Source organism: Diceros bicornis, chromosome 17 (assembly GCF_020826845.1).
Source record: "Diceros bicornis minor isolate mBicDic1 chromosome 17, mDicBic1.mat.cur, whole genome shotgun sequence".
Classification (NCBI taxonomy): domain Eukaryota; kingdom Metazoa; phylum Chordata; class Mammalia; order Perissodactyla; family Rhinocerotidae; genus Diceros; species Diceros bicornis.
The window spans coordinates 33,561,068-33,586,807 of record NC_080756.1 but is presented as its reverse complement, the minus strand read 5'-3'; the positions used below and the strand labels follow the sequence as shown (position 1 = coordinate 33,586,807).

Here is a 25,740-nt window from a genome sequence, read left to right as displayed (position 1 = left end):
TACTGCTCAGTGTTGTTAGTAAAGGGAAGGGGATTATGAACCTAAACCTGACCCCCTATCCCTGCCCCAGCCTCTTCAGCTCACCCCATTTTCTGTCCATCCCACAGCCCGAGACTGCCAGGCCTCAGCTCCCTTCCTTCAGCCCATATCTGAAAACTTACAGAATTACCTTGGTCCTAAACCATTCCCCAAAGTTGAAATTTGATTGTGTTCGTACAAAAATTTTAGCATGCAACCACAAACACAGTTTAATAATAGCTTAGTTAATGCTTTTCATTATGATGACAAGCGTGGCCATTAATCCGCATTAAGCAACTAATTTTTCTGACTCTATACCTGCAGTTGTCTTCTGCCCTTGTCCCAACTACCACAGACATTTTATCATGTAATTATGTCACCCTTCTTACTCTTCTCTCTGCCTTTATATTTAGCTTCTACATTTGTTGTTATGTGCTGTCAAGATGGCTTTGACTCCTCGCGACCCTATGAATGAGTGATGCCCAAAATGTCCTGTCCTCAACAGCCCTACTCAGCTTCTGTAGACTCATGCCTATGGCTTCCTTTATGGCCATTCCATCTCATATTTGGTCTTCCTCTTTTCCTACTGCCTTCGACTTTTGCCAGCCTTTTTTTCCAAAGAATCCTGCCTTCTCATGATGTACCCAAAGTAGGACAGCCTCAGTTTTATTATTTTTGCCTCCAACAATAGTTCAGGCTTAATTTGCTCTAGGACCCACAGGGACACCTACATCTCATTAGTTTTTGGCGATTGTGACACCATGGACCTGAGCACAGGAGATTTGGACCCACACACCATGCAGCAGAAGGCAATGATAAACCACTGCTTTTGTTTTTCTCTTTATTTTAAACTTATTTTTACCTTGAAAACCCTATGATGAGACAGCCCAAAATGAAATATGAGATAGTTCTGGAAGATGACACCCCCAGGTCCTGAGACACTCAAACAGTATGCTCTGAGGAAGAGTAAAAAAGAACAAGTACAAATAGCACTGTAGCTAATGACGCAACTAGACTAAAGCCAATGGACGTCCAGTGCCAAAGCGCACAGAGTTGAAGGGAAAGTCTGATGCTGTACCACACACACAATTGGAACATGGAACCAAGGTAAACCGAAAATGGTAAAGCAAGAAAAGGAACATTTAAATATTACGGTGCTTGGTGTTTGTGACTAAAATGCACTGGAATAGGACACTTTCAGTCAGACAACTACACAGTGTTCTACTCCAGAAATGACACACTCAGAAGAAACCAAGTGGCTCCAATACTGAGGCAAGATGTAGCACAGGCAGTTAGGGGCTCTAATGCAGGGTCTGACCGAATAATCTCAATCAGACTTCTGGGAAAACCAATTGACATAACCATCATCCAAGTCTATGCTCCAACTGCAAATGCTGAAGAAAATTAAGTTGAAAGTTTTCACGCAGGTATCCAAGAAGAAATTGATCCTACACCCAAACAAGATATGCTGGTAATTATAGGTGACTGGAACGTGAAAGGAGGAAATAAAGTGGAATCAAACGTTGTTGGAAAATTTGGACTAGGGATCAGAAATGAAGCAGGAGATGGGCTCATGGATTTCTGTGAAACCAACAATCTGTCCATTGCAAATACATGCTTTAAGCAACCAGACAGACGACTGTATATATGGACCTCACCAGATGGCCAATACAGAAATCAAATAGACTGTGAAATCAGAAGCAGGAGATGGAGAAGCTGTATTCTCTCTGCCAAAACAAGACCAGGAGTAGATTGTGGTCCTAACCACGAGCTGATGATTCCAAATATCAGAGTAAACCTGAAGAAGAGCACTAAAAGAACCATAGTGCCAACAACATTCCCAACAAATTTAAAGCCCACATAAAAAACAGATTTGCATTGTTAAGTTTAATTGACCAAGAACCAGAAGAACAATGGACTGAAACCAGAAATATTAAGGAAGGATGTGAAAAGACAATGCCTGAAATAAAAAGAAAAGAAAAATTGAGATGGATGACAGAAGAAACACTAAAATTGTTAAGGACAAGCGAGAAGCAAAAGTAAAAGGTGACAGGAGTAGGGTTAGAATCCTGAATGCTGTTTTTCAGCCACTGTCATGTAGTGATAAGAGAACTACCATAACAGCCAATGCAAAGAGATAAAAGAGAATGACAAAAAAGGAGGAACAAGAGGTCTCTTCCAGAAGATTCAAGAAATCAAAGGGAAATTTAAACCTAGATTAGGAATGCTGAACAACCCACAGAGAGGCACACTATCTGGCCAGGAGAAAATGAAGGGAATAAAGGGGAGGTGGAAACAGTACATTGAAAATCGACACAGAAGAGACAAAAGGATCACAGATTCCTTTGAAGAAGATCCCTGTGAGGAAGAATCTGTAATTTTATTTTATTTATTTATTTTTATTTATTTATTTTTTGGTGAGGAAGATTGTCACTGAGCTAACATCTGTGCCAATCCTAGTCTTCCTCTATTTTTTTTCTGTATGTGGGACACCGCCGCAGTATGGCTTGATGAGTGGTGTGTAGGTCCACGCCCTTTTCATTTGAAAGCTAATCCCAATTTAGTGAGTCTCAAGGACTTAAGTTTGTGGAGTGGAGGTCTTTTAAATTAGTGATTCCCCAGTCTGCCTGATCATAAGAATCACCAGGACATGTTAGAATACAGATCATCAGACGAACACCCCTGGAGGTTGATGGAGTGGGTCTAAGATGATACCTAGGAATCTGGATTTTATCAGAAAACCCCTGTAAGTCTTACTTAGGAGCAGGCAAGTTTGGGAAATAGTACCTTAAAGTACTTACTCATTTAACAGTTTTCATTTGAAATGGGGTTCATTTATATTCCAATAATCAGTGCACCCTCTTTTCCCTACTCCCCTCACCTTCTGTGGTCTTTCAATTCCTAGATGCCTTAATTGAGTAAAAAGTTCCCGATAGATTTGTACCTACTGAAAATCACACTTTTGAAGTTACTTGGGCACCAGAAGATGCAGCTAATCTGCCATGTGAAAAGGCAAGGCTGTCTCTTGATCAAACCCTGATTGTGATCAGCTGTGGCGGGTGCGCTGTGGGTGGAGGGTGAGGAGCAGGGAAGATGAAGGCTCCTGCAGCTGACAAGCCCCAGTAACAGCCCTTTGGGAAACAAGAAAGGAGGTCAGACTCAGGAAAGTCGTTTTGCCTCCGTGCCTGAGAACACACTGTTGACACTAAGGAAGCTTATCTATCCTGGGGAAAAGGAAAAAGCTAATTTTAGCAGTTGCGCTTTTATTGTCAGGATTGTATAGCCTTAAGATGGCATCTAAGCTGCTGACCAAAAATGGAAAATTCTGTGTACTTTTAATCTTACTAGGCTTTAAATGTGAATCAGAGCATGGTCAGATTGTTTCTTAAACAAACTGAATAGTTTTCATGTTGTCAAGCCATTGGAGGCCAGAACAGGTACTCAATAAAAGCATTTCTGGGGAGAAATACTGAGGCCAATTCACCACCATTGGACTAGGGATCACCCTAGTGATCAGATACATCCCTCTTCCCAAGAAGTTTAAATTTACTTTGAAGCCAGTGAAATTTACTCCGAAGCCAGCTCTGCCCCCACTGAAGTCGGTCAACATTCAGCCTTTCAGCTTCTCAAGGCTTTTCACCAGCACCACTGGACACTTCAACTTCCAGTTTTGCTTCATTCTCTGCAAAGACACCCCCTTTCTTCGTTTCCCACAGTCTCCCTACAACCTCACCTCCTTCTGAGTTCGCCTGTTCTCTCCTGTCATTGTCCATCTCAGCTTCCCAAAACCTTACCCAGAACACAAACTGGCCAATCAAGACTCACGTGCGGGAGCACCCACTTACATGCTGAGTAAGGTAGCTGGTTCCTGGGGGCAGAAAGGTGATTGGACACAGAGATAAAAAACATAATCCCTGCCCTTCTGGACTCATCATAGAGTGGGGCAACAGACACATGAGCAAGTACATACAGCATGATAATTGCAATAGTCAGGGGAGGAACATCATCCAGACAAGACACGGAGAGAGCCAACGTTCCCAGGAGGCAATGTGTCCAGTGCTTACTCCCCAGAGAGCTTTTCCTGACATACCACTAGGTTTGCCCTGATTATTGAATAAGAAAACTAGGAGGAAAAATGCATATTCCTCTTGCTATTTCATTTAGTAATACACAAATTATGAAGTTATTAATGATATTAGAAGGTTGATTCAATAACTTTCAAATCAAAAATTAGTAGTAATATTTAGAGGAAATTGTGTGTAGTATATGTGTGTGTGTGTATGTGTATCTGAAATCTTCTGAAATCCTCAATTACTTTTTGCTTCTTTTGAAGCAATTTAAGTGGAACTTTAGAATTTGAGACCCATGGGTTCAAAACATCTTGAGTACAGTGAATGGCATTCGGTTAATTTCGGAAATGTACTTTGGTTTCTATGGTGTCTTTTTTCCATGCCGACCTATTTACTGTTTTAAAAACAAACTGAGAACAAACAAGAGCAGCAAATCAAACTTTGGTAAAGAAGACCGTGAACTGATTATAGGTCCCCAAAAGAGCATCACTTAACCAATGGATGTGTGCACTTGGTACACTACACTCCTCTCTGAAACTGGGAAGTGGGTGGATGAGGTAGGCGATGGTCTGTCTGGCTGTATTAGAAAAGATATCTTAGAACTATTACCTATGTAGATATATGCTCTTTGGTTGTTTTTGAAGGTAAGAATATCTTAGCTTCATTGGCTCATTTTGTTTTATCAAATAACTTTAATTGCAGTTGTGAATATTCCCGTCTGTCTTCATGATAACCTGAAGATTTAGAACAGATATAATTATTGCCATTTTTCACAAGTAAAAATGGAGGAAATGAGAAGATGAGACAGTAGAATACGGGTGGAGCTAGGAATAGTGGAGTCAGGCCATCTGCAGAACACTACAACTTCTTTTACGTTTGTGTTCTTAGAAACCCAGGAAACCAATATTTTCTAAGACCTGCTAACTCACCAAATTTGGTGAAGCCTCCAGGTGTCGCCCTTTCCATGCCCACCAACATCTGTGACAGTGACTGGTCCCAGCCATGTGACATGCAATCCCAGTGCATTGTTGGGTTCTGATGTTTTCTTTTGTGTGTGTGTAAGGAAGATCAGCCCTGAGCTAACATCCCTGCTAATCCTCCTTTTGCTGAGGAAGACCGGCTCTGAGCTATCATCTATCGCCAATCCTCCTCCTTTTTTTTTCCCCAAAGCCCCAGTAGATAGTTGTATGTCATAGTTGCACATCCTTCTAGTTGCTGTATGTGGGATGCGGCCTCAGCAGGGCCGGAGAAGGGGTGCGTCGATGCGCGCCTGGGATCCGAACCCCGGGCTGCCAGTAGCGGAGCCCGCGCACTTAACTGCTAAGCCACGGGGCCAGCCCTGATGTTTTCTCAGAATGTTTTTCTTTACAGCCTTATTGAAATTAGGCATATTTCTTCTGACCTGGTTTGTGTAACCTTTATGTTTTTGCAGGTGAAAGAAAATGGTGTTAGGTCAGTTAATCCACTGTTGACCCACAAATCAGATGAGGTACAGGTAACATCGTTATGAAGATGGAGAGGTGTCTGCATATCCCACACTCTCTCCCGTCCCTCAGCTGGCCATAGCATTGGAATATCTTCTATTTTACTAAGTATTTGGAGTTGTTTCTAGTTCTAGGAACTTCTCAGCCTTTCCCTATTCAATTTAAATCAAGAGGCACTTGAGTATCTAGAAAATGCTCAGCACTAGTAGCAGCAAGCAAGGAAAACCAAACATTATAGACAGTGCTCAAGTTCCTCTCCAATATCAAATGAGAATTATTGAAAGTGAGACTTCCGTTTCTGAATAAGTCTTGGCATTAAGCACGTCTTAAACGCTCAACTATTCGTCATGGGAGCCAAGTGGTAACCGCCAAGATTTTTCTACAACCAAAATAGTAAGACTGTGCTTGGCCTGCTAAAATGGGAACAAAGGTACCAAATACCTTGACTATAAAAATCGCACTAACATAGTCAGGTAGCCTAATTTTTAAAAACTAGATTATATCAAAAGTTTAACCAAATAGATCTACCAGCTAAGAGAAACATTATTTAATTGACAAATAATTTTATTGCTCTCTTAGAGAAGTGCAGATAAACTTTGGGATTATCAAAATGGTTCTGACAGCTTTAAAAAAAAACATTAGGCTGATGCCACGGTAACTGTTATTCAGGATACATGACTTCCTTTAAGTAGGGGTAGTCAATGATTGCTCTATTAAAGCTGCTTCAGAGTAATATAATCATTCCCCTTGACAGACTATTAATAGTTATTAGAGCACTTCAGAATTCACTGGAATTCTCTGGAAATAATTACCCAGTTATTAGCATAGACTCCAAACAGACCTTCAAAATACATTTCACAGATTTGCTAAAACAGATTGTAAGTCTGTCAAATGTAGTTGCTTTTATGTGTTGAGGCATTGAGTGAAATTTTAAAAATTAAAAGCTAAAGGCTGCAAGATGGATACCCTAGGTTTTAATGGGAGAACACTGAATTGGAGTGTGGGCTGCCACTGAAGAACTCTGGATGAGAGAGCCTCAGCACGCCATGAACACAGCACCTAGCATGTTTCTGAGCACATGACTGGCACTCACTGATATGATCAATGAATGTACTTATGAACCTGTTGGAGAGGAAGTGATTGGAGATAATTAGAGATTATATGTAATAAAGCAGTAGATTGCATAGCTCTTGAATTGCTCTATCTAGACGAGAGGTTTGACTGGTAAGATTGGGCTCAATGGTGGAGAGTAAAGAGCTCATCCATCACGCATGATTTGAACAGGTACACGCTCAGCCTTGCTATCATGTGACTATTCTGAATTCCAGAACTCAAGCTAGAAAGTGGAAGTTTTGCTTCATTGTCTGTCTCACAGTTTCTTTTTGATCTATTGTCTAACGTATGTTGCTATTGTCTAACGTATGTTGCTAGAATTCTTTTTTTACTCTGTCTACCTTCAGGTGGTTGGACGACGCTGTTATTGACAAGATTGCACCCAAGCTGATCGGGGATCGGCCCAATGCTTACACCTTCACCAAGGCCCTGGGAGAGATGGTGGTGCAGCAGGAGAGCAGGAACCTAAACATTGCCATCATAAGGCCCTCCATTGTGGGAGCAACCTGGCAGGAGCCTTTCCCAGTAAGCTCACTGCCCTGGATTCCATGCTTTGCTTCCAAACCAGCGTCCTTCTAGCCCAATTATTTTCTGATGTCCTTTTTTTTCTTTTCTTTTTTTCCTTTTGCTTCTCAAGATGTATATCTGAGCAAATCAAACACTAACTCATTGTATTAGGGCAAAATTCCATGTTTGCTTCAGGACTAATCCAGCCTGAGGCTCCTCTGGGAGTTACCCTGACTGTCCCACAGGTGGGTCAAGGTCTTAAATTAGCCCCTCATTAACTAGCGCCTCAAAATTCCCATGGGAGATAGTTCTAGTTCTTGCCTTTCCCAGTATAGTTTAGATATACCAGAATGTTCTTGACGGCCAGATTGGTAGTATCACAACTGCCGGAGTAAATAGGAATCACAAAGCTCACAGAAGAGTCTCGGTTTAGGAGTAATACTTTCTACCTCTATATGCCACTTCCTTTTGAAAGTACTTTGAATTACACCGTCTTCTTTGAAGCAATTCTGTAAAGCGTTAGGGCCAGATAAATTCAAGCTCCACTGCTTACTGACGATGCAGACTTTTGAGTTGTCTCATCTGAAACACTGGGCTAATACTACCCAGTTTGGAGAGTTGATCAGATGAGATAATGTCTGAGGAGTGCTTAGTGCAGTGGCCTGATCCCTAGTAAAAGGCTCAACAAATATTACTCCCTCCATTTTCTCCTCTAGTCTCTCTCCTCTCCCATGTTACACACATTTTGACTTTTATGGATAAAGATACAGACACAATAAGGTCAACCGACTTGCTTAGGGCTTGGGAGACAAAAAGACTTTTCTCTCTAACTGCTCCTTAACATACTCTTTCCTCTAACATAGCTAAGCAGGCTAATAAATATATAAATATATCTATAAAATTATATGTAAATAAATACATATATTAATAAATATATAATATGGATGCTATGACTCTTAAAATTTTCAAGAAGTGGATGATTCCTACAAATCATGTTTGAAATGTTCCTCTAGGAGTTAAAATCAGGGCCTAGGTGGAGAAAAAATGATGGTCCATGAATTGGTTAGCAGATTATGATATTAAGACAAGGTCCACTTTAGCCCCGAAGATATCTAAAACAACTTGAAACCATCATGACTCTTACTATGAAAAAAACGCTGGCAGGATTTTAATTCTTACACAAATAAAGTGCAGAAAATAGTCAGTGCCTTGCCATTGATCTTTCTTTTTGAACTTAGAAATACTGGATTAGACAGTTCTATGGACTAGGGTCTCAGTGCTCTTGTTTGAAATTTGTTAAGATCACATGCAGATGTTCCAGAGGTATTAAAATTTTTCTGACATGTGTAACCAATAGAGATCTTTTTTTTTTTTTTTTTTTTAGGGTTGGGTTGATAACCTAAATGGACCTAATGGGATCATTATTGCGGTATGTATAATGATTGTAAATAACTCCTTGAAATGTAGTGGAGGGATAGTAACAAGATGCTTAGTATTGGCTTAGCTTCATTGATCCAAAACCATAAATGTTACTTTACTAACTACAATTGAAGCAAGTTATCTCAATTTTGCTGATTGGAAAATAGAGGCAGAGTCAAATTACTTTTATTATTTGTGGAATATTTATTATCAAGAAAACAGAGGTACTGTGATAGCATCAATTACTATTGGGGGGGGGTTGGAAAGTCTGACATTGAGGACCATATCTGTATTTCCCCTTAGTTACCACAAGATGGGGGTGTTTCCTGCTTTTCGCTGGTTATTAATAGCTCGCATTAGTGCAGCAAATTGAGGGTGCGATAAAAATCATATTCGCAAAGACTATTAAATCCTTGATTATAAAACACATACAAGAGTTTACGTGTGTGTGGATAGAAATTATATATGTACATAAATTACATCAATAACTAGTTCTTAATAGATACGAGAAAGAGAACTCCTGATTGGAGCGAATGTTTCAAATATAGACATTGATGTCTGTAGGAAGCATTTTCAGCGCTAATCCTCCGACAGACCAGGAGAAGCATCAACAACGGTTCCTCTAGCTCAGCAGCTCTTTGCACGAGTCTCCCTGCGGTGAAGACGGGTCCAGCCTGAGCTGTGGTGCCTCACAGTTCACGTGGAAGCATCTTAGGACCAGAAGCACGGCTCTGCTCTTGAGAACAACGAATAGTGTTCAGTTCTCTAACTGGGTTTACGTCTCATTAGAAAATAATCTCGTGCTTCAGACTCTGCCTGTGTTCTTCTCAGAACTAGGTCCACCGTGAACTAAACTACAAATATAAGATAATGAACTATGACGACGTGTCAAAGACAGTGACAATGAGCTTCTTTCTGATTCCTTTATTTTCTAGCAGCCACTCTCTTTCTGTTCCCCACCTGCCTCCAACTCTTTCTTCTTTAAGGCTTAGTTGGGGTTAATGTTTGGTAACTTAGAACATAATTATTTTAACATGATCCCAGAGTGAGTTTTATTACATTGTTTCCAAAGCTGCACATTTATTCAAATTTACTAAAATTTTCCAAACTGGTTTCTTATGTCCAAAACAAAGGCAATCAGTTACCAAAAAATAGAAATTAGAAACGTAAAAAAGTGCTAACCACTGCAAATCAATTATGGAAACATGTGGGGTATAAATACTCAATTATTTCATAAGTCAATAAACATGACTTTTTATTTATTAACTGACATTTAATTATTGACATGACTTGTGTGAATAATTCCCAATTCTTGCACTTATATAACATCAGTGATCTGTGAGGTAAACTAAGATACTGAACAAAAAGTAAATAATGGTGGCCTTTTCCCAAGTAATAAAAAAAGTTTTTGTTAAATGGTAGAATTTTGTTAATTTTTTAAAATAAAATGTTTCTTAAACTTTTAGCATCTACTGTTGCTTGTAAGTTAGCTAGCACTAGCGGAAAACACCATCATTTAAGAAAAAGTAAACTAATATTAAGGGAAAATTTGGGAAACCTTAATTCTTAAAATGTCTTATGAATTAATTTTTAAGATGTGAAAACCTGTTCTTGGTGTTTGTTAATTAAGTAAATATATTAACCTCTCACAAATTTGAGGAATTTCACTCCCTAAAGCAGCCTGAGGACCACTAGTGGTTCATGGAAATACTGGCACTTGAGATGAACTTGGCTGGGAGGTTGGTTAGGCGGAGAGAAGTCAACCTCAGCACGATAACCTACTAAGCAGTGAATAACGTTAGCTATTGTTACTAACAGCATTAGTATTATGTGTCTGATGTATGCTTTAGATCCAGCTGTTACTTAAGCTCTGGTTTAATATTTGATGATCTTTTTCCTGTGCAGACCGGGAAAGGACTTCTTCGGGCCTTAAGAGCTACTCCGAAGGATGTCTTAGATGTAGTTCCAGTTGATATAGTCGTCAACCTCACCTTGGCTGTAGGATGGTACACGGCAGTTCACAGGTGTGGATGCTTAAGCGGGCTTTCAAGGATTTGATGAGGAGGAGAGTGAATATGTTAGGCTTATTTTCAGATTATATTCATTTTATCATAGAATACCCCAAATGTGAGAGGGCATCTGTTTCGATATTTGTATAGTTCCAAATAAGCCATCATATGTGCATTGAGTTGTTTTATAAATACTGCTTACTACTTCGTTGATCATAAAGTAATAAAGTCTTTAATTCATTTAACCATAAAATTTTTAATAACCAAAAAGCTTTTCTTTCTATTTAGTAATCTGAAATACAGCTTCCTTTTTTAAGGCAAAGGAAATAAAAATAGATGAAATGAGAACACATTTATATTTTATGGAACTGCTCAGTTCCTGATAAATGCCAAAAATTCAGATCACCATGTGGGGGGTATTTCCTAGTACAAAGGAAAAAAATAGGTTATTTGCATATTTGGCTCTGTTAGTAAAAGGTAAACAGAATTAATATTTTCTTATTTGAAGTCAGACATTTAGATGTTTCCAATTCAGCACGGCTTAACCAGATTTATGAGAAAACATAGCCTATATTTTTGCCCAGTAACCATGTCCAGAAGTTAGAAATATAACCTGCTTTCTCATCATCATGGCACCTCCATTTGCTCCACAGATATGTTAACCTATTTGAGATCTCTTTCACACACACACACACACACTTTTCCTAGTCTTCTTCCATTTTGCTTATTAACCCAAAGAAGGAACAAAGATGGAAGTGTTGCATAGGTTGCCTTAGTCATGGGAATTATTGAAGTAACTTTGTCTAAATGTTATTTTCCCTTCTCTTTCTTTCATTAGTTCTCCATTTTGTTGTATTTACCTAATTTTATTTCACTTTCCAGACCTAAGTCAATGTTAATCTACCACTGTACATCTGGTAACCTCAATCCCTGTAATTGGGGCAAAATGGGTAAGTGCCTATTGTGATGTAACTACATATCTACTAGCGACTGCCCACACACTATTAGTGTCTGCCACAGGGGAAAAGGTAGACAAAGTGCGTCACGGAGCTTAGAGTCTAAAACAAGATAAAATAATGCAAATTGTAAATGTGTGCAAGTTAGCTAGAATGACTGAGTATACCAAAGAAAGGGGCCAGTGGGAACATCTCGTGATTGTAAGCAATGAGGTCCATTGGCTATAGAGATTTAAAAAATAAATAAAGCCAAGTAAAAGTCAGCAATTATAAGCAATGTCAATGATAAAATACTCCTCCTCCCGAGGCAACTGCTCGCATGCGCACATCCCTTGCCCCTTTGCTACATCACTGAGAATGCGAAATGATCAATGACCAAGCGGATTTAGAAAAGTCCAGTAATATTAACTTTTGTTATTGAGTCAGTGATACTCTTCATTAATTTATGCAGTTAGCCATGAGTGTGACCTTGAAAGTGTTTTGTTGAATTGAAGTAATTAACTCTGCATATAATAGAAAATTATCTAACCGATCCTGTATTCCTTTGTCTGTTTAGGAGTTGATTTTCTTGTGAATATCTGAAACTTTTAGATCATCTAGTTGTTGTTTAGGTACTAGATGTAGAAAAAAAAGTAAATGTACTTGACTTGTTAGAATCTAGTTTTCAGTTCAGAGCACTCTGCTGTGCTATTCTATTTGCAAAGTTATTAGTTCAGTAAAAATTAAATGAAATTATCTACTACCATCAAAGTTCTTTAGATCATATATCCAGTTATTTAGATCCTATGTCTAAATAGTTCTGAAACCATTTGGAAATAAAAATAAATCTCCTTTACCTCAGTAACAGAATTAAGATACCACTCATAAAAAGAAAGCATTAATAGAATCAAATGAGATATCTTCAGCTCTTAAATAAAAAGATGCTACAGGTAAATTCCATTTCTGAGATTCAAAATAGTCTTCTTCCATGCTGAAAATGCTTACTATCTGTTTTATAAAATTAGAGAGTCATAGTTGAAAGTGATCTTAAAAATAATCTAAAATAAATAGTGCTCACTTTATTTCACATATGAGGCCCAGAGAGAGTATGAGCTATTCAAATTCATATGGGGAGCTGGTGCCTGAAATACAGGTAGAAGACAGATTGCTTGCCTCTCTTGAATGTGCAATAACTACTCCATTAGTGACTCTTAAAAGTGAATATGAATCCCTCTGGGAGGAAAAGAGTCCTGGATCAGATGTTTCTTTGTATATATAGTGTACACATTTTTCATATAGATTTCCAGGTAGTGTCTTTTAAGGAGGACAATAATCATATTACCTTAATAAGTGATGTCTTCATCATAATAGAATAATGAACTTAGGCGTATTCTTTGAAAATTCTACGTAAATAAATCAAAATTGAATTCAAATGAATATCTTTTGAAAAGAATTATTGAATTTACAAATGTACATTAAAAGTTGTTAATTAGGTTTTATCTAAGTTATAATATAAAAAGAAAAAGATTATTATGAACAAAACTCTGGAGACAAGAGTGGACAACTGAGTCTGGCATATTCCCAAAGATGTAGGAATACCAAAGAAGTAGAAGACTGTGGTATTTAAAGTGAACCAGCACAAAGAAATCCTGCCTTTATTTTCTCACTTTTACTTACACTTTAATAAAGGTTCCTGGATAACCTAGGAATTGAATGATGGATTTAAGTTTTTCTGAACAATACTTCACTGTATTGACTAAAACTATGTCCCCAAGAAGTTGTCTTAGCGTAAAGGTTTCAAGAAAAGGATCCAATTCTTACCCACTCACATTGTTTGATTTTGCAGGTGACCACTTGCCCGGCATCAAAATCTTAATATTGTTCTCAAAAATTGATTCTTGACTCTACACAGAAAATCTTTAGTCTTTATTATTTTAACCCATTGTAAACGCCATCCACCACAATGAGTTTATACGCTCCTAGACTCAGCACTTATTCTGTTGTTTTTTCCCAGGACCGCAAGTCTTGGCAACCGTCAAAAAATTCCCATTTGAGAAAGCTTTTAGGAGGCCCAATGCTGACTTCACAACCAACACCATCACAACCCTTTACTGGAATACAGTCAGCCACCGTGCCCCTGCCATCATCTATGACTTCTGTCTGTGGCTCACAGGAAGGAAGCCCAGGTGAGAAGTTGGGTCAGTAGCTTTAAGAGTGTCACTGCATGGAAGACTAGGGCCCCAAAGTCCTTAGCCCTCCCTTCAGCTGGGGATCACAGGTGACAACTGAATCTAACACACATATATATAAATTTGGGACAAAGTAGCAGTAGTGAGCAGCCCCAGAGGACCTCTACCTTAGAAATCCTCCATCATAATAGAAGAAGTTACGTGTTAAGGAACTTGCTTGATAAATTCAGCAAGTGGTCATCTGCCCAAAAAGAAAAGCAACTGAGACTCGTGTCTGGGGTTTTCTAAATTGTTAGATAATCTTAAAATGTACAATAATGGAAACAGTCTTACTGACACACACATGGGACGATGCATGATGATCTCATCTTCATTCTCACAACACCCCAAGGAGGACATTCCCATCGTTTCCATTTTACAAATGAGAAAAGAGAAGCTAAGGGAAAGATTTAAAGAAATCTCAAAGGGAGTGACCAAGGAAAGATTTGGAGAAACTTGAACTAGATTGACTGCCACCTACAAATGAGAGAAGAAATCACAGGGAACAAGGTAGAGACAAAAGTGTGCTGATGCTGAGCTAGCACCAGCCAGCTGTGTGACATAGGACATATCTTTCTCTCTCTCTGCCTCACTTGAGTAATATTATATGTGTCTGAGGCATCATCATTATTATTATTACCAAAGGCAATTCCTGTGATCGAGAATCAGAAGCATGAATTCTATGGCCTTCTGTGCTAGCCCCTTTGTAAGGGAGGAAATCTTTCTCAGCATGTGTAATTTCCCATTCTTATTAGCACAGCAAACGTCTAAAACTTAGGCAATGTAAAGTCTATCCAAATTTTCTGAGACCTCATTTAGAGCTCATAACTCAGTAATTGTCAGTTTCTTCTTAAGCAAGATGAAAAGGGGACACTGTGGCTATGGCAAAGATATCTGCATGGGCTTATTAAATAAAGAGAGGAAAAAAAGAAAGACCAAACATTGTAGGCAGAAATGCTAAAGCCTTTAAAATATATCACAGTTGTAAGAAGACCTAGATAGAGAGCAAAGTTCAGTAAGTAGAAAAGAAAAATACAGGAGGAAGGGACCCAACAAAAATCATCATGAGTTTTGTTTGTGAGAAATTAAATGGTGATATTTGTGGGAAATGGGTAGGTTTGTTTTGTGATAGGAATTTTAAGAACAATCTTTATGGCAGAAAGTGCTGGAATCCTTCTAGACCCTTTCCCTCCCCAAGTGTCTTTGGGTGTAATCTTCTATGCATGTACAACCATATATGGACATATGTAAATATAGTTTTGCTTTGCAGTGTGTGCGTGTGTATATAAACCAATGCTACATATTTTCCAACATTTTTCACTAATGTTCCGTGAAAATCTATGTCATTCTGTCTAGCGTCATCTTTTTTTCCCCCTGTGACAAACAACAGGGCAACGATTATCAGCGCACATGCGTTTTTGCAGAATGTGCCCCTGGGTCTGGGGTGGATGCCAAGAGTGCGATTGCTGGACTGGCGGGGGGGATCTGGATTTTGACTACTGCAGGGTTGCCCTAAAGGTAGGCTCTGTCAGTTTGCACTACCACATCAGCACACGAGGGTGCAAATCTGTTTTTTTCCACCCTCATCAATACTTTGCAAAAATCAGTCTTTGAACTGTCAGACTAAAGACAAGGAGCGGTGTCTCTGTTCCTTCGGTTGGCATTCCCCTGAGGGCTGGAGGGACCAGGCTTTCACCCGTTCAGTGGATGTGCACGTTTTCTCCTCTGTGAGGTGCCTGCTTCTGCTTCTCACCTACTTTTCTGTTGAGTTGTCCTTATTAATTTATGGAAACTCGTGTGTGTGTGTGTGTGTGTGTGTGTGTGTGTGTAAATATATATTTAATGTAGTTTCTCCAAGTCAGTTTCTTATCTTGTAATTTTGATTATGAAGCTTTTTGTAAGAGAAGGGAAGCTACATGTAACGTAAGTCTTAAGAGCCTGGAGTTTGAAGTCAGACTTCCAGCTTTAAATCCTGGCTTCACCAATTTAGCCATATAAGCCCTAAATTACTTAACCTCTCTAAATCCTAACTTCCTCACCTGAAAAAAGGGGACAGTAATCATATTTATTTTGTAGGGTTTTACATAAGAGTGCATAGAATATAGTAACCACTATTATTACTAAAGAAGTCTTAAATTTTTATGTGATAAAATGAATCACTCTTTTCCTTTATGGCTTTTGCATTTAATCTATTAAGAATACCTTCTCTACCTGAGAATAATAAATGTATTCTTTCTAGAAAAAATTCTATTATGCTGATATCATTCTGTACATACAATGATATCATTGTACAATGATTATTTTTAAAAATTAAAATAAACATTGAAATCACATCATTTACAGCAGAGTTATAGAATAGATCAAGATTGTCTTAGTCCCTTGGGCTGTTATAACAGAATATCATAGTCTGGATGGCTTATAAACAGCAGAAATGTATTTCTCAGTTCTGGAGACTGGGAAGTCTAAGATCAAGACAGATGTTGAAGGCCTGCTTCATGGTTCCTAGAGATCCATCTTCTCTCTATGTCCTCATATGCTGGGAAGGTGAGGGAGATTTCTGGGGTCTCTTATAAGGACACTAAGTCTCGCCCTCCAAATACTGTCACATTGTGGGGAATAGGTTTCAACATATGAATTTTGGGGGGATACAAATATTCAGTCTATAGCAAAGATGTTAGATAATAAGAGCTAAATGGAAGCCTATTGTGATGTTTGTATCAGGGAAAAATGATTCTACCTCCCGCCTAAGAATTTTTCATGATACAATGAGAGAAGAACCTCATAAGTCATTAGGTGTATAGGCATTAAGATTTGACCAGAAATAAGACCAAATTCCCCAAATAGCATCATAAGTCATTAGTGGGTCAACTACAGTAATCACTACTAGCAAGTACCAAGACTGGCCTAAGATAAAAATCAAATGTTCTATAGGCCAAAGGTGATTTGTAGCCAGACGACCTAAGTTTGAGCATTAGCTATGTGATCTTGAACCTATTAATCCTTCTGTAAGATGAAGATAAATAATACAGATCCTGACTGCCTCACAGAGTCATATTGTGAGGATCAAATAAGTTTACGTATGAAAGCTCTTTGTAAGTTGTTGTCAAGTTGGGAAGTTCTCACACAGAGCTGGTCCAAGTCATGCCCACGGAATTGGAAGATGTGGTCCATCCTAGGTTATGGGACACAGGATGGTGAGATTACAAAAGCAGAGGCTTTTGAGGTTAGTCAAAACTGGGTTGGAATGGTTTGGCTTTGACACTCATTATATTATTGTGGCTACTTAATCTATCTTAAGCTCACTTTGCCCATTCATAAAAATGTAGATAAATACCTACCTAACAGGGATGTTATGAGAATTAATGGAGACATTTTTTAAAAGTATCAGCACCATGCCTAACACAGTAGGTTATCAACAAGTAAATTCTTTTCCTATTAAATCTACATTACAATTGACAGCTGCTTTCAGTTCACCAGATGCTAATACAGTCACCACTCATGCCCAGAAGTTATATACTAAGACATCAGATAAATCCCTTTTTTTTCATTGATGTCTTAGTAGTTTATAACATTGTGAAATTTGGTTTTACATTATTGTTTGTCAGTCACCATATAAATGCATCCCTTCACCCCTTGTGCCCACCCCCCAATCCTCTTACCCCTGGTAACTACCATACAGTTCTCTCTGTCCGTGTGTTGGTTTATATTCCACATATGAGTGAAATCAACTGGTGTTTGTCTTTCTCTGGCTTATTTTGCTTAGCATACTACCCTCCAGGTCCATCCATGTTCTTGCAAATGGGACAATTTTGTCTTTTTTATGGTTGAGTAGTATTCCATTGTATATATATACCACATCATCTTGATCCAGTTATCAGTAGAGAGACACTTGGGTTGCTTCCACTTCTTGGCTATAGTGAATAATGCTGCAATCAACATAGAGGTGCATAGGCCTCTTTGCATTGTTCATTTCAGGTTCGTTGGATAGATTCCCAGTAGTGGGATAGCTGGATCATAAGATATTTCTATTTTTAATATTTGAGGAATCTCCATACTGCTCTCCCTAGAGGCTGCACCAGTTTGCATTCCCACCAGCAGTGAATGAGGGTTCTTGTTTTTCCACAACCTCTCAAACATTTGTTGTTTTTTGTCTTGGTGATTATAGTTCTTCTCATGGGTGTCAGGTGATATCTTAGTGTAGTTTTGATTTGTATTTCCCTGATGATTAGTGATGTTGAACATCTTTTCATGTGCCTATTGGCCATCTGCATATCTTCTCTGGAGAAGTGTCTGTTCATTTCCTCTGCCCATTTTTTGATCTGGTGGTTTGTTTTTTTGTTGTTCAGTTGTGTGAGTTCTTTATATATTATGGAGATTAACCACTTGTCAGATATATGATTTGCAAATATTTTCTCCCAGCTGGTGGGTTGTCTATTCAGTTTGATCCTGGTTTCATTTGCCTTGTAGAAGCTCTTTAGTCTGATGAAGTCCCACTTGCTTATTTTTTCTTTACTTTCCCTTGTCAGAGTAGACATGGTATCTGAAAAGATTCTTTTATGATTAATGTCAAATAGTGTACTGCCTATATTTTCTTCTAGTAGTTTTATAGTTTCAGGTCTCACCTTCAGGTCTTTGATCCATTTTGAGTTAATTTTTGTGAATGGTGAAAGCTGATGGTCTGCTTTCATTCTTTTGCATGTGGCTGTGCAGTTTTCCCAACACCATTTATTGAAGAGACTTTCTTTCCTCCATTCTATGTTCTTAGCTCCTTTGTCGAAGAGTAGCTGTCCATAGATGTGTGGTTTTATTTCTGGGCTTTCAATTCTCTTCCATTGATCTATATGTCTCTTTTGTATCAGTACCATGCTGTTTTGATTACTATTGCTTTGTAGTATGTTTTGAAGTCAAGAATTGTGATGCCTCCAACTTTGTTCTTTTTTCTCAGGATTGCTTTAGCTATTCAGGGTCTTTTGTTGCCCCATATGAATTTTAGGATTCTTTGCTCTGTTTCCATGAAGAATGTCATTGGGATTCTGATTGGGATTGCATTGAATCTGTAGATTGCTTTAGGTAATATAGACATTTTAACTATGTTTATTCTTCCAATCCACGTGCATGAGATATCTTTCCATTTCTTTATGTCATCATTGATTTCTTTCAATAATGTCTTATGGTTCTCATTGTATAGGTCTTTCACCTCCTTGGTTAGATTTATTCCTAGTATTTTATTCTTTTTATTGTGTTTGCAAATGGAATTATCTTTTTGAGATCTCTTTCTCTCAGTTCATTATTAGTATACAGAAATGCAACTAATTTTTGTGAGTCGATTTTGTACCCTGCAACTTTGCTGTAGTTGTTGATTATTTCTAATAGTTTTCCAATGGATTCTTCAGGGTTTTCTATATATACAATCATGTCATCTGCAAATAGTGGGAGTTTCATATCTGTGTTGCCTATTTGGATTCCTTTGACTCCTTTTACTTGCCTAATTGCTCTGGCTAAAACCTCCAGTACTGTGTTGAATAAAAATAGTGAGAGTGGGCATCCTTGTCTTGTTCTTGTTCTCAGATGAGTGGCTTTCAGACTTCCCCCATTCAGTATAATGTTGGCTGTGGGTTTGTCATATATAGCCTTTATTATGTTGAGGTACTTTTGTTCTATACTCGTTTGTTGAGAGTTTTTTATCATAAATGGATGTTGGATCTTGTCAAATGCCTTCTCTGCATCTATTGAGATGATCATGTGGTTTTTATTCCTCGTTTTTTAATGTGGTGTATCACGTTGATTGATTTGCGGATAGTGAACCATCCCTGTGTCCCTGGTATAAATCCCACTTGGTCATGGTGTATGATCTTTTCAACATATTGCTGTATGCGGTTTGCTAATATTTTGTTGAGGATTTTTGCATCTATGTTCATCAGCGATATTGACCTGTAGTTTTCCTTCTTTGTATTGTCCTTGTCTGGCTTTGGTATCAGGGTGATGTTGGCCTCGTAGAATGTGTTAGGAAGTGTTACATTTTCCTCTATTTTTTGGAATAGTTTGAGAAGGATAGGTATTAAGTCTTCTTTGAATGTTTCGTAAAATTCTCTGGAGAAGCTCTGGTGCTGGACTTTTATTTTGGGGGAGGTTTTTGATTACTGTTTCAATCTCTTTGATTGTGATTGTTCTATTCAGATTCTCTATTCTTCTTGGTTCAGTTTTGGGAGGTTGTATGAGTCTAAGAATTTATCCCTTTCTTCTAGATTGTCCAATTTGGTGGCATATCGTTCTTCATAGTATTCTCTTATAATCCTTTGTATTTCTGTGGTATCCATTGTAATTTCACCTCTTTAATTTCTAATTTTATTTGAGCCTTCTGTCTTTTTTTCTTAGTGAGTTTGGTTAAGGGTTTGTTAATTTTCTTTATTTTCTCAAAGAACCAACTCTTTGTTTAGATCCTTTCTACTGTTTTTTTTGGTTTCAATTTCATTTATTTCTGCTCTAATTTTTATTATTTCTCTCCTTCTGCTGATTTTGCTCTCTGTTTGTTCTTCTTTTTGTAGTTCTGTTAGGCATAATTTAAAGTTACTTATTTGTTTGTTAAGGTGGGCCTGTATGGCTATGAGTTTCCCTCTCAGGACTGCTTTTGCTGCATCGCATTTGACTTGGTCTGGCATATTTTAATTTTCATTTGTCTCCAGATATTTTTGATTTCTCCATTAATTTCATCAATGTTCCATTGGTTGTTCAATAGGATGTTGTTTAAACTCCACATCTTCATCACTTTCCCAGTTATTTTCTTGTAGTTTATTTCTAGTTTCATAGCATTATGGTTGGAAAAGATGCTTGTTATGATTTCAGTCTTCTTAAATCTATAGAGGCTTGCCTTGTTTCCCAGCATATGGTCTATCCTTGAGAATGTTCCATGCATGCTTGAGAAGAATGTATAGTCTGCTGTTTTGGGATGGAGTGCTCTGTATATGTCTATTAAGTCCATCTTGTCCAGTTTTTAAGTCCACTATTTCCTTATTGACTTTTTGTCTGGATGATCTATCCATTGATGTAAGTGGAGTATTAAGATCCCCTACTATTATTGTGTTGTTGTTAACATCTCCTTTTAGGTTTTTTAATAGTTGCTTTATGTACTTTGGTGCTCCTCTGTTGGGTGCATATATATTTATAACTGACATGTCTTCTTGGTGGAGTGTCCCTTTATCATTAAATATTGCCCCTCTTTGTCTCTCATTACCTGTTTTATCTTGAAATCTACTTTGTCTGATATAAGTATGGCCACACCTCCTTCCTTTTGTTTGCCATTAGCTTGGAGTATTGCCTTCCATCCCTTCACTCTGAGCCTGTGTTTGTCTTTAGAGCTGAGATGTGTTTCCTGGAGGCAGCATATTGTGGGGTCTTGCTTTTTAATCCATCCTGCCACTCTGTGTCTTTTGATTGGGAATTCAATCCACTTACAATTAGAGTAATTATTGATATATGAGGGCTAAATGTTGCTATTTTATCACTCATTTTCTTGTTCTTTTGCATTTCCTTTGTTTCTCATCCCATGTGTTTTGGACTACCAGTTCATTTTGGTAGTTCTGTATGATGACTCGTTTAGTTTTCCCTTTATTTATCATATGTAATTCTGTTCTGATTCTTTATTTAGTGGTTACCTTAAGGTTTGTATAAAAAATCTTGTGGATGAGATAGTCCATTATCTGATGACCTCTTATTTCCTTGGACTAAGTCGATTCAATCCCTTTCCTCTTCCCTTTCTAAGTTATTATTGTCACAACTTATTCCATCTCGTGTTGTGAGTGTGTGTTTAAAGTGATGAGGTTATATTTGTTTTTGGTGTTTTCCTTTCCTTAATCTTTGATTTTGGTAATTAATTGTTTGCTAACTTATTCTGATAGAGAGCTGCCATTTTTTTTGATTTCGTCTACCTATTTTTCTCCTGGCTCAAAGCTTTGTCTCCTCTTTCTCTCTTTTTTTCAGGCATGAGGGCCTTCTTGAGCATTTCTTGTAGTGGGGGACTCGTGGCAATGAACACCCTTAGCTTTTGTTTATCTGGTAAACATTATTTCTCCATCATATTTGAAGGATATTTTTACTGGATAGAGTATTCTTGGCTGGAAGTTTTTGTCTTTCAGAATTTTGAACGTATCATTCCAGTCTCTCCTAGCCTGTAATGTTTCTGTCAAAATATCTCCTGAGAGCCTGATGGGAATTCCTTTGTACGTTATTTTTTGTTTTGTCTAGCTGCCCTTAATATTGTTTCTTTGTCATTGACTTTTGCCAGCTTTACTACTATATGCCTGGGAGAGGGTCTTTTCCTGTCGATATATTTAGGTGATCTGTTGGCTTCATTCACTGGTATTTCCAGCTCCTTCCCCAGATTTGGGAAGTTCTCAGCTATTATTTCCTTGAACATCCTCTCTGTTCCTTTTTCCCTCTTCTCTCCCTCAGGAATAACTATAATCTTTATGTTGCATTTCCTAATCGAGTCACATAGTTCTCGGAGAATTTCTTCAATTCTTGTAAGTCTTAGTTCTCTATCCTCCTCTATCTGGAGCATTTCGGCATTCCTATCCTCAATAATGCTAATTCTTTCCTCCATATTGTCAGCTCTGTTCTTTAAAGATTCCAGATTTTCCTTTATTTCCTCCATTGTGTTGTTCATCTCCAACAATACTGTTTGGTTTTTCTTTATGGTTTCAATCTCTTTTGTGAAGAAATTCCTGATATCATTAAGTTGTTTATCTGTGTTTTCTTGTAATTCATTGAGCTTTTTTATGATAGCTATTTTGAATTCTCTGTCATTTAAGTCATGAATTTCTCTGCCTTCAGGGTTGATTTCTGGGTGCTTGTATTTTCCTCCTTGTCTGGAAATTTAATATATTTTTGCATAGTGCCTGCTGATGTGTGCTTGTTTTTCCACAGCCTAAAAATATCTGGTTGCAGTTTCCACCTGCTGCCACTGGGTGGGGATCAAGGTCTGTGTTTTCTGAGCCCACTGTGCTCCACAAGTGCTCTGGCTGACCGGCTGAGCTGAAGTGCCAGGCGTGCAGGGGAGAGGGGCTTTCTCTTTTCCCCCCCGATCCTGGGGAGCTTCTCGTTCTTCCCTTGCTCTCTGCTCTGCTGCAGTGCTCAGATGTTGATGGCACCCCCACAAGAGTTATGACTCCTCTGTATGGGAATTTCCCACAGGCTGTGAGAGAACTTGGAGAGCGATGGTTTTCCCGCAGAGGCCTGCCCCCCCCACCTCTGGGAGACGTGCGGACTCTTAGTCAGAGATTGAACATGGAGGGGGAGGATTTCTACTTACCTCTCCCCACTTCCTCCGGGGGCTCCAGCACGTCCACTCTCAGCTGTGGTGCTGCGTGGCTCTCTCAGACATCCTTTTGTGTTGTGTGAGTGTCCTTTGTTGGTATGTGAATGTCACTTTGGTTGTATCTTATCCAGGGAGAGTTTAGAGGAAAGGTCACTCTGCCATGATGCTGACGTCACTCTGAATTTTTTTTTTTAATCCAAGAACATACAATAAAGAAGAAAAGTAAGTTTTCTAATTGTCTACCTCAGAATGCAAAGAATGAACAGTGTATTATTAAGGCTGTATGTCTGGCTCAGTTTTTTAAATTTTTGCTGCTCTTGAGAAAGAGATGGTAGGAAAGAGGAAGAGGAGGAGTGGGGTGGTATTGAAACACCTGATAGAACAAGCTCCTTTAGATTCATCTCCTTTCCTTCTTCAACAGTTAATGTGCAAGGGAAAAAAAGAACAAGAGTTGTAATGAGGAATTGGGGGACACAGGAGAGGGATAATTTTTGTATTTTCTCAATAATTATTTGTCATACACCTATAGAGGAACAGGGAAGCAGCCATCAGTAGTGTGCTGATATTTGCTCCTATCTGATCTTTACCTCAGGATGACAAAGCTCATGAATCAGCTTATAAGAAGCCTTTCCTTAGTGGAGTATTTCATCAAACAGACTTGGGAATGGAGCACAGACAATACAGAAATGCTGATGTCCAGGCTGAGTCCTGAGGACCGGAGGGTAAGGACAGCACTGACATGACCAACAGGAGAATCTTACTCATTTGAAATTTAGAAGTATTTGACCTGAAAAGCTGATAAATTAAGGAAGTTTTAGTTATATATACAGAATTTTTTCTTTCTTTTTTTGGCTAAGAAAAACCAGTCAATGCTATTGACACAATTGCAGAAAAAAGGTTAATGTAGGTAAGAGATCTAAGTTCTTGGACTTTGCTTAGATCCTCACTCTACTCAGCAGTCATATTTCATATGCTTCGTTTCAACACTTTGTTCATCCCCAGTAGCTGTTATCTTTTCAACAAACCCTCGGTACCTCTACCTTTCCCCTACTGTCCACAGCATATGACTTCAATGAAAAATAATAATTTTATTGCTCATAAATTCCCTCATCCACTGTTCATGTCAATGCAAAATCAGTCTGCATCTCCAAAGCTACAGCTCCTTCCTTATCTTTTTAAAGCTAACTCCTACTCCTATGCATTCTGTCCCATCTAAGACCTCCCTCCATCTGTATCACCCTCTCTCTAGCATGGCAACCATCCTCCTTATAATGGTATCTCTTAGACAATTCAGACTTTTATTTCTCAAGACAGGTCTTCACTTTAATTGCCTAGCAAGAGTGCCATTCATTTCTTTACATTAGCTTCTTGGCAGTCAAAAACGTGAAGTACTGAAATCTTTGCATATTCCAAAATTCACAAATATAGAAATCTTTTATACTTTGTACATGTTCCTTCTTTTTTCTCAAAGAGTCATGTGTTCCCTGAGCATTCCCTTAGTTTTCAATTAAACTCTAAATTTCTCACTCTCTTGTTGACATTTTCCACTAAAATTTTTTAAAGAGAAAAGCATTTCTTGATTTATCTTGCACTTGACAGCATGTAGAAGAAACCAAGTCCTATTGAGAAGTAAAAGTTAGATGGCTGGCCAGCCTCACCTGCCAGCTAAGGGTTTCACTCCCACATACCAGCCTCATAGAGCATGATTCACATCCAAGTCCTAGTATTATTTCATGTCATGAAACTTAAGGGTTACTTGCAAAGCCCAACCCCATAAATGTTATATTAAATACACCAGGTGAGATTTAGAGGGATATTTTAACTCAAATCATTGCTGAGTACCTCTAAAATTGACATGAAATAGAGCTATTTTCAGAAATGTTTACATACCTTGTATAGACAAAATTCTTCTAAGCACTTGTATTTGAAATGCATGGATGATATCCAAATCAGCTTATTAAAAGAAACAAAAAAGCTCAAGCTATTGTAAATTATTTTAAATATTAGCTTCAAATTTTATGTAGGCTTATCCTGATTGCATTTTCTCCATGGAATTTACCCATCTAAAGAATTCTAAAGGTACTGAGCTTAGAGTTTCATTTTTGATATTTTACTTTTAACCTAAAATAACTAAAAATTTGGAGGAAAAAAATCAAAGCTGCAGTGGATTTAACATATGCTTTCAAAATATCTTAGCAAAGGTAATAGTCCTGAATACTTGAATGTAATTGCCAAACTCTGGTGTGGCTCAGAATTCAATTTGATTTGCCATATGGAATGAGGATTCCAAACTAGGGCCTCATTGAAATCTGACTTAGAAATGTGAAATAGTATAAAAATGAAAGCCTCTATTTATATAGATGAATAAGTAATATTTAGTGATACTGTGGAAAATAAACATATGCAAACAGTGATACAGAATAACTTTTGGAAAGCAATTCAGCTTTTGGACAAGTCTGTGAAGCTCTCTGGAACTTGTTCCTCTCATCTGTTCTGTTGGTTAATACTCCAAATTATTTCAGAAAGATTTGAGATAACTTGAAATAAACACCTATAATAAAAGAATAAAATAGAAATAAAACATAAAACCAGGGAAAATACGTATTAAAATGAGTCAAGGATAGGAATGAAAAAATAGAATGTC

General features: G+C 38.0%; 1 protein-coding gene across 6 annotated transcripts in view; it reads left to right on the top strand.

Annotated features, from left to right (window-relative positions):
• Positions 1-25,740, top strand: part of LOC131416217 (fatty acyl-CoA reductase 2-like) — a 119,487-nt gene that overhangs the window by 83,734 nt on the left and 10,013 nt on the right. For all 6 annotated transcript variants that reach the window (XM_058558577.1, XM_058558573.1, XM_058558575.1 and 3 more), the window contains 6 exons: positions 7,033-7,210; positions 8,577-8,621; positions 10,517-10,635; positions 11,503-11,570; positions 13,570-13,741; positions 23,689-23,818. In XM_058558577.1, the coding sequence (XP_058414560.1) occupies positions 7,033-7,210; positions 8,577-8,621; positions 10,517-10,635; positions 11,503-11,570; positions 13,570-13,741; positions 23,689-23,818 (712 nt within the window). The remainder of the gene's footprint in view (positions 1-7,032; positions 7,211-8,576; positions 8,622-10,516; positions 10,636-11,502; positions 11,571-13,569; positions 13,742-23,688; positions 23,819-25,740) is intronic.